Raw genomic sequence first — 9,701 nt, forward strand, 5'->3', positions numbered from 1 at the left:
GTATGTAGGTCCAAAATGAAAAATTTTACTCGTTTTCGCTAATAACTTTTGATCGTTTGACAAATAAAAATTAATCAGAAGCATATGCCATCATAAATTCAGTGAACCAAATAGAAGAGAGACCAATTTGGGAAAAGTGGTGATGATATCTGTTAAAAACGAATGGACAATTGACGATATAGACGAAAATGAGTGCATTCAAGAAAATATAGGGACACATATTCGGTAACCAAATAAAACAGAAACTATTTTGGATAAAATGATAAATAAAAGGGACGAAAATGAGAATAAAGTCTTTTTTTGAAACACAAATATACACGTCACGGGGGAAAAAAAAAATCAATACTGTTTTATCAAATGACGTGTATCTATTTTGTTTGTCATGGGAAAATTCCAAGCTTAAAAAATAATAAAAATAATATAATAATTAAAAGGGAAAAGTATATTTCCTCAAACTTCAAAGTGGAGGGGTCCAAGTCATTTATTAAATTAAATTGATTAAAAACCCTAACTGCCATGCTCTCTTCGTTTCAATTTCAATCAGGAAAAGGGCGATAATAATATAAATAAAATACTCACGAAGCAGAACAAGCGCAAGAGGAGGTGTTCTTCCCGATTTTTGTTGAAAAATATTCAAATTCAAGAACCTTCCGATATAGATAAAATCATGGGTTGTTGATTTTTGGAACGTGGGCTGCGATATAAAGACTCCAGACTCTCTGCTCCCTCCAATTGCATTTGTAGTTACATAATCTTACGCGCATTTGTATGTGATTTGCAATTGAATGGATTAGCAATAATAAAAATGATGGGCTGTAATGGATGTGGATTGAGGTGGATAGATATAGAGGCGTGGATTCAAGACTATGACAGGATTCAGTCTATGGCCGTGAAACTCATTTACGCTCAGATTGGGTGCGCGTTGATTGGATCGCTTGGGGCGTTCTTCAACGCCGTGCTGCTTGTGAATTTGGGGGTTTCGTTGTTCGCGCTCGTTGCCATTGAGAGCAGTAGTCAGAGCCTCGCTAGAACATACGCCGTCCTCCTTTTCTGCTCCATATTTCTTGACGTTTTTTGGTTCATTCTCTTCTCTCGCGATATCTGGTACATCCACCTTTACGTCTTCTTGTTTTTCATTCTTTCTTTATTTACCTTTTTTTTAGTTGGGTGCCGATTTTTTCTTGGTTTCAAATTCTGTTGTAGAATGAGTCTTGGAATATCTGCACTATGTTGCTTCATAATCATCGTGTTTACATATTGGCTTGTGTTTTTTTCCACCATTATGACCGCACGAAGTATAAGCTTTGAATCATGATGCCATAATGTCCTCTGATATATAAGTTGGTTCAGTGCATGAGCTTATGAGCATGATCATTGGTGTTTTTTAGCGTATTTTTTAGCATTTATCTTGGGAAATGTGAGATCATTGTTTCTCATAATTAGAGTTTAAGTTTCGGGCTCATGACTAAGAACAAATGCTTGGATGAAAGGTTATGCTGATACTGAGTGTACGATGTCCATCAGATTTGTCTTCTACTTTATCAAGGTTAACTGCCAAAGTTTTTGTGGTGTTACTTTGCCGCTAATGGCTTCTAACTTATAAAATTACATCTAATTTCAGTGGCTTGTGTTTGTGTAGCTATAGGAATTTTATACATTAGACTCGTTTTCTTGTGTTTTGATCTAGGTGGCTATTCATATTACTGGGTTGTGAGTTCAAAAGTTGATTCTTCATATTAACCATGGGGATTATTGTGAAATTTTTTTTTAATGATAATCAAGGTTCTAACATTCGTTAGGTGCTAGTCGGACAGATCAACGTCTATCGCCTAGGTGGGGACTAGGTGCTGCTAAGTGGATTCTACGGTATCAACATAATAAGGTTTTGAAATTTAAATTAAAAATCCGAATTTAATAACTCACATACTATAACTCTAAATTTAATAAATCACATTATCCACATACCATATTGTGATCATCCTCTATAATCGGGTCTTTGGAGGAGCTGTGGAGCAATTTTCTTCTCTTTCTCTTCTGTAATCACTTACCTTCCCTTGTTTTCTTCTCTTCTCGTTGGAAATGGCGTTGAGAGGTTTTGGGTTGAAATTTTTCTTTAGTATTTTTTATTATTTTTTTATTAAATTTAAATGCCTTAAACAAAAAATCCTAAAAGCCCTAGATGCCTAAACGCTTCAGCTTTCAGCGGTTCTGCGGCGCCGAGGGCGCCTAAGCTGGCCGAGTAGCACATTTTCGGTGCGGTCAACCGGCGCCTAGGCCGAATTTTAGAATGCTGATGATAATTGTATTCTACTTATCCTTACATTGACCCTTATGTCTCAGTTTTCTCTCCAATGTCTTCCCACCGTTTAGCGTTTTGTTTCTTCAGAGAAAGTTTCAGCAAGTTATCCCTTCCCTTCCATTGGTGTGACTGTAGGATCAATTCACGGTTCCGTACGAAATTTATTATATTCTCATAATCTAATTATGCGATGTTACCCTGTGATTCTAGTTGTGGGTGCCAAAATGTTGCTACATAGGTTTCAAAGATTTTTTAATTCCTGACCGAGTAATCCTATAGTACTCATTCCATGAAAATGGTGGGTAGTGCTTCACAACCAATAGCTGTCTTGCGGAAACTGGATATCTTTGTTTTATATGGAGCCTATTAACCTACTATTTTCAATTATTGTTGCCTTTTGAGCTTTGTTTAATTTATATATGTTGGTGCAGGCACATTCCATCTGAGACTCTTGGAACCTTTGTTGCCTTTTCTGTGAAGCTCACCTTTACGATGCAAATCATTGGCTTTTCTGTAAGGTTATCATCTTCGTTGTTGTGGCTACAGATGTACAGACTTGGTGTTTCCTACATAGACAATTCATGTCTACGAGATACAGATGTTGATTTGAGAAATAGTTTTCTCAGTCCTGCAACTCCTTCCGTTATTAGACGTCCTTCTGGTTCTGATGATGCTGTTGGGGGATCGATATATGATCCTGCATATTACTCGTCTCTTTTTGAGGATGGCAAAGATGAGAGTTACTTATGTGGGGTATGGTCTTGTCACTCTGTTTGGTCTTGTTTAAACATACAATACCCCCCATGAACACACTCACAAGTGAAGGTTAGGAAGTAAAACACTATCTGAACCTTTTTGTTTCTAAATCTTGCTGGTTTAGAAAATTTGGATCAAGTTTGTGCTCGGGCTTCCATTGCAGAGTGTTAATTCTATCAATTTGTTCTCTATGGAGAAGGAGAGGTATGATGTCGCTAGAATGTGGTTGGTGGATCCTGAAAAAGGTTTAGGTTCTAGCTTGAGTTGATGTACTGACTATTGAAGCGAGAATTTATAAGTATCCACAGATGGTTGGGCTAAAAATACGAGTAAATAGAACTTGTAGTGATGTGCAACAGCCTACTGCAAGGTAGAAAGATTCCCCAGTTATTACAACAAGATGCAATTGATGCATTGATAATTAAATTAGGTGAGATGACGGTGTATGTTTAATACATAACTCCCTCTATTTAGACCTAGATTAAATTGGTTTATCCTGGGGAATTCTGGTCGAAAATAGCTCCTATTAAGTTCTATCATAACTAATTATTACATTAGACACCAAGCATGAATTTTGGGGAAACCTTCATTCCATTGTGGATAATGAGATAGAAAAAACTCTCTTCTGATTATATTTCAAACAGTGTACTTACTCTAATCATGGTGTTAGATGGTTGAGTATCTAAAGAGGAATCTGAAATGTGGATCAGGTCACCGTAGAGAAAGGGAGGATGATCTGAAAACAACAGATGATATGCTGGGGAACATTAGCTGGATAGCAGGTGAGGTGGGGGTGGGGGTGATAGAGGTCTTGTGCGAGTTATTCTTGGTTGTTGGCAGTATTTTTATTTGTTGTTGTTAAGATCCATCTGATGATGTCTCTCTCTATCTCTGTTTTTTGTGTTTTGTTTCTATCTCCCACAAAATATTCCACTAATTTCACAACAAACATGCGAATAAAAGATTCTCCTCAAAGTTCTAATTAACTATTAGTCTGCTAATGACAGTTGAAGTGGCAAATGACGATTATTTTCATTATGAACTCTTGTTGGTAGGACGGTTTTGATTTTCATGTCCTTTTCTTTCACATGGGTGTGAGCTTCAATAGAAATTTCATACGTGCACTGATATTAGATTAAAGGACAATAACTTCTCATTAGACACTACATAATCTAGTGTGCGATTAAAATTGGACTAAAATGATGTATTACATAGATGCTGTAGATGGAGCCAAGTATGCTATATTACTGGTGACCTTTTTAGGGTTGAGATATGAGAGAGTGAGACATCCAAAAAAGAGGATGGAGAGAGATGTGCGAACTATTAGGTTAAGTTGAAAACTCCTAGAATTGCACTACTATTGGCATCAAAACAACTCCACTGAACATTGTATGTGGATTCCCGTACATGAATCTTGTTTCTAGTACTTGGCCCTTTAGGGCCCCATCTTTGTAGATTAGCCACAGGAACAAATTTCTTTTACAAATATTATTTTTAATGTAAGCTTAGATTGTCCTCTGTCTTAGTTTGTGATATCATCTAATCTTCGTATTGCACAAATTTAAAGGCAAACACGCTGAGTTCACCTGAACGACGTCCTTGTGTTTTTCCACATGTCTGCCACCAGATAAGAATGCATCTGTTTGTTTGATTAAACTCATTTGAATTACTCCAGCAATTAAACATGTGTAAAAATACTGTTAAATCATCCTCTTAATGTGAACTTGTTGATGGTTGGATGACCTTGATAGCGTTTCTGCTGTTAGAAACAGTGTACAATTTTGATGCTTGAGTTGATGACGTGATTGATTATAGCATTTTCGCAGAGTAGAGATGTGGTGATGCACTAATACTTGTATGGTGGACTCTTTCTGATTGCAGGGAACTCAAAGTCATGGTATTTCTGTGGTTGAGTCTGCCTCATCTGCTTAAACTTCTCAGATGAATCCATTCACGGGCATACCTTGTCATATAAAAGATGTATGTTGTCTTTGATGGATAGCCCAAACAAATGAAACACCATGCTTAAATTCTCATCGCATTTTACCTGAAAAAATACAATATGGATGATAAAAAGAAAGGAAATAATTGACAAACTTGATGATCTTGATTATTCTTTAGTAAATTTTTTCATTGGCTTCTTGAAAGGGAAGACAGTTCATCAGGAATCATAAATGTTATTCGAATTATTTTACTATCTTTGTCCTATAATTTTACAAGATGATGATGGTCATTTCTTGGTAAAAAAAAACTCATTAGTTATAAATGATTATACTACACAACTTTTGATCAATGGAGTTTTCGTTTCAGGATGAATACGCCGTGAGAAAGTTGCATATGGTTTGATGATCGGAATGATCGTCCACTTCTTCTGGCTATGCTCTTTTGTTTGGAATTGGAAGAATGGTATTTGATTTTTTTTTTTAAACTTGGATTACCTTTGGTGCATATAGGTGGCAAGATATTGTACAGTGATAATTGACATTGTATTCTTTTTCTGAGGCAAAAAGACGCGAAGAAGATCTAGAGATCTTATCTTGTTCACTGTATTGTTGAGTTTTGAAGGAAAGTTAAGCGTATGAACTCTCTTTCTTTGGATGGTTCTCTCGAGTTCCTACCTAGACCTGGCCACGGTTCGAGTCCGGTCTGCTTCGGAAAAATCCTGTAAAGATCCTATTGCTAATTACAAAGTTATTTGACAAGAACTAAGATTTAATTATTTAAAATGTTAAATTAAAATAATTAAACCATATAATTCATTATGCATTAAAAAATATCGATTTATAGAAAATATTAAAATGTATTTGAATTTTTATAGTTGAAATAAAATAGAGCGGGTTAAATTTCAGGTCAGCATACTCGTCGTCGAAATTGAAAACTAACCACATATTTGATAAGCTAATGACGTAAACTTTCTTCTCATACAATTTTTGTGTAGTTTTATTCGGACCCAAAACTCGACCGTTGTCCTTCAAGCGTGTTTTCCGGCCAGTCACCGCCGTGCTCACGGCCAACCTTCGTGGTGCTTGACTCTAGAGAGTTTTGTGAGCTCCATTTCCAATCATTAATCACAACTTTAGGAACTGTTGTAGGTAATTTCGAAAATTTGGTTTCGAATTTGATTATTTTAATTCATTTAAATTCCAATAATTTATATATTTATATTATGGGTTGTAGGTACAATATTTGACCAGATTGAAGGTATATACAAATTTTTTGAGAAATATTTAGAATTTCCAGAATTATATATTTGGGATTTCGAATTTTAATGTTTAATAATTGATATTTGGTTGTTTAGATGTAATTGAACCATGACATGCTAATTTCAAAATTTTAGTAGCAAATTTTGAAAAAATTCAGATTTGATAAATTGTGATTTTCTATCTGTAAAGTCGTATATTCGATATTTGAAAAGTTTGATATATTAGAATGGTTAAATATAAAGTTTAGATGCTTCAATTAGGTTTTTAAAGCTAGTTTTAATGAATGGTCAAACTTTTAAATCTGTTATTCAAAGTTTGAGAATTTTAGGAATTATCGGAAAATTAGTTGTTTAAATTATAGTTGTACTACGTTTGAAACAATAAATGATTATTTTGGGAATGCATAATCTCAAGTTTTGGAATTTTAAAGCCTAAATTGTTACTTTTGGATTTTAGGTTAAATATTTGAAATCTTGGAAATAAATAAGTGTTTGACGTGAAATGAATAATTTGCCACACGTTTGGATTGTTCAGGAAATCCTTAGAATATTTTCAGTAGTAAAATGAGTATTTGATTGAGTTGGATATTAAATAAAATAATTAAATGTCGAGAAGTTTGGAAAATTTATATAGATTATTTGAATTATTGTGAATTGATTTATGAAATATTCGCCTTAGTTATCAATTTTAGGCTGAGGAGATTAAAGTTGATCGTTGCACCATTGTTCAAGTCGGTATAGCTATGTTACACATAACGGTAATAAGTAACTTGTATATTTATTGGCATTTAGTTTAGGGCATGATAGTATGCCATATATCTTGAGCTATGTCATTCCTAGTTAACCGTCATTGTGGTTCATTGTTATTCGATACTTGTTTTATATCTTAGGATCATGGTGCTACTGATAAAACTATATGGATATACCTGAAATCGTAGATGCGATTGAGAAATCCTGCCTGTTAGTGCAATCCTTCAGTTTGTGCCATTCATAATGTATTGTTACTGTTGTATGGAGGTCGGTCGTGGGTGTTTGTTTTAGCACAGTACGACATACCCGTCATACCCGATAGGGTGATTTAGCTGCATGAAGATGCAGCTCCCCTGTGTTTTTGCTCAAGTAGTATATATATATAGTATGTAAGATTTATATATATTTACCAGGGATACATCCTACATATTTTGTATTATATTTTGGGAGTTTTGTCGCTGTTTGGATTTATTTATGTTGTTATCAAGCCTTTCCTGCTCTAGTTTGTTGTATGATTTATGTTTTTTTGAGTTTGACCGACACTTGCATGTGTTTTATTTTGTTCTGTTGAGGTCCTGTTTTATTTATTTTTTATATATTGTTGTTTGGTTTTTCTGACATGTCCTATTTATGGAGATGTAATACTGAAATTTTTATAGAGAGCTAAAGTTTATTTTAATTTGTTTTTCCACCTTTAAATATATATTGCATGCTAATTAAATGTGATTAGAGTCATCATGAGTTCATAACACATCATGATATGTAAACTAGGATATGTTCGAACTAGAGTTGTGACACTTTAGCCTAGACACAAATAAATTGTGTACATGCGCTTGACCTGTAAGAAAAAGTGACACATATCAGAAGAAGAATAGACGTGTACGAAATGGCGACGGTCATTGCCTACATCTTTTGACAAAACATGCGTACGCCGCCTCAACTTTAGAAAATTGAGACGCGCATGCGCCTCTTCTTTTGACAACAAGGCTCCCGCAATAACTCATTGATGGTATGAGATGCCTATAAATAGCAGGGATTTAGGTCCCTAAGCACACACTTTATAAGAAAAATATAAACCATCAACAGAGTGTGTTGAATGCTTAGAAATCATCAATCGGAAGAAATCAGAAAAATTACAAATCATTCGATGGCTAAATGCAACACTCGATCTACTTCTGTATAGTATTTATTATGTTTATATATAAGTAGAAACATGATTTTTGAGAAAAATTCTGACATTTAGTATCTGAGCCGTGATACCTCTCTCTTGAAAATATTTGTTTTCATTTTTTGAAAATCGGATATCATGAAGTTTTCGAAAATTTTGCTTCTGGGAATTTGTGTAAGAAACATGAAACTTGAAGATCGTATATCATGAACTTTAAGGAATTTATTTCTGAAAGCTTACCTAAAAATAGAAGTTCGGAATTCATAAATTAAGAAATTTACCTGAAAATTTCTTCGGAGATTTTTCTTCTTGATTACACTTTGGAATTCTTCCTTGAAATCTTGAATATGATAATTGATTCTTGAATTTTTATATGAATGAGAAAATTTTTGAGAGCAAAACTTTCGGGAGGAAAAATTGCAGATGAATGCTTGAAGATAAATTGCATGTTTGCATTCAATCAATTACAATGCAATCAACGTGAAGTGTTAAATTATTGAAAAAAGGGTGGGGTTCCCACGTTGACACCCACACATTTAAAACAATTGAATGAATGTCTTCCATTTACTTCCAATTATGACATTGTGTCGGTAACGTTTCAATTTTTTTTTAAAAAAAATAAATAATAATAATAATAATAATTAATGTGTTGTTATATGTATAATTCGGCATACATATAGGATTTGGTTAAATAATTTGTACACAATAAAATAGTTCTAAAGTTTATGAATAATTTAATTTGTTCATAAATTTTTAGTATGTTATATGTATGTATAATTTGTTACATACAATATTGAGTGGAATAATATTAATGCACTAAAATTAAAATTATAAATATTGCTTATGGTCTTATGCAATAGTATGTTATTTCAAATCAGTATAATTCACAAATTGTACATATTTTATTATTATTATGTTTATATAATTTTATATGAAAAAATTAAGTAAAAATGTAAATATAAAGTTATTTAAAGTTTTGGCTTATAAAGATTCACATAAATGTGGATAATTAAAGTGAATAATAATTATAAGGTGACATGAGAAAACATAATCTGAGGGAGTTTTTTATAGATCGGGTTAAACTGCCTTGACTAGTCACTGGTATTTAAAGGGCCTTATAATAATTTTAAGGTGACATGAGAAAACATAATATGAGGGAGTTTTTTATAGATCGGTTTAAAATGCTTATGGTCTCCCTGAGGAACGTTGCTGTAGAGGCCTAAAAATCCTTACTTGAAAATTTGCGGAAAATTTAAAATTTTTCTTTTAAAATAAATGGAGTGCCTCATTCATACCAAAAAAATGATAAAATATTTAACGTTCAAAACAGCAGCGGAAGAAATTATTACTTGCCAAAATAACAAGTTAAAGTATTCAATAACTAATAAAATATTTGAGCATCAAAATGGCAAGTGCTGAAACTGAGGTCCTCGGGTGCCACTACTGCCGACTCGAGCTAGCTCACTGGTCCCCGCCCTCGATCCCGACATCATCAGTACCTACAACAATCAAGTCTAGTGAGTCTA

The 9,701-nt window shown here is 33.7% G+C and overlaps 1 protein-coding gene across 3 annotated transcripts; it reads left to right on the plus strand.

Annotated features, from left to right (window-relative positions):
• Window positions 1–514: 514 nt before the first annotated feature.
• Window positions 515–5,634, plus strand: LOC140960306 (uncharacterized). Of its 3 annotated transcripts, XM_073418530.1 has the most exons (6): window positions 515–1,104; window positions 2,731–3,052; window positions 3,180–3,485; window positions 3,766–3,837; window positions 4,937–5,035; window positions 5,366–5,634. In XM_073418530.1, the coding sequence occupies exons 1-3, from the start codon at window positions 806–808 to the stop codon at window positions 3,321–3,323; spliced, it is 765 nt and encodes a 254-aa protein (XP_073274631.1). In that variant the 5' UTR covers window positions 515–805; the 3' UTR covers window positions 3,324–3,485; window positions 3,766–3,837; window positions 4,937–5,035; window positions 5,366–5,634. The 3 variants fall into 3 exon arrangements, with proteins under 3 accessions (XP_073274631.1, XP_073274633.1, XP_073274632.1); XM_073418532.1 differs by lacking the exon at window positions 3,180–3,485 and having other exon boundaries at window positions 516–1,104; XM_073418531.1 differs by lacking the exons at window positions 3,180–3,485; window positions 3,766–3,837 and having other exon boundaries at window positions 517–1,104.
• The last annotated feature ends 4,067 nt before the right edge of the window (window positions 5,635–9,701 follow it).

This window comes from Primulina huaijiensis, chromosome 15, assembly GCF_012295235.1.
Source record: "Primulina huaijiensis isolate GDHJ02 chromosome 15, ASM1229523v2, whole genome shotgun sequence".
Taxonomy (NCBI): Eukaryota; Viridiplantae; Streptophyta; class Magnoliopsida; order Lamiales; family Gesneriaceae; genus Primulina; species Primulina huaijiensis.

Bases quoted from the DNA above. Each gene is read 5' to 3' on its own strand.
- LOC140960306 (XM_073418530.1), top strand. From the start codon at position 806: ATGATGGGCTGTAATGGATGTGGATTGAGGTGGATAGATATAGAGGCG. The intron at 1,105-2,730 runs GTACATCCACCT...ATGTTGGTGCAG, and splicing joins CTCTTCTCTCGCGATATCTG to GCACATTCCATCTGAGACTC. The intron at 3,053-3,179 runs GTATGGTCTTGT...TTGCTGGTTTAG, and splicing joins ATGAGAGTTACTTATGTGGG to AAAATTTGGATCAAGTTTGT.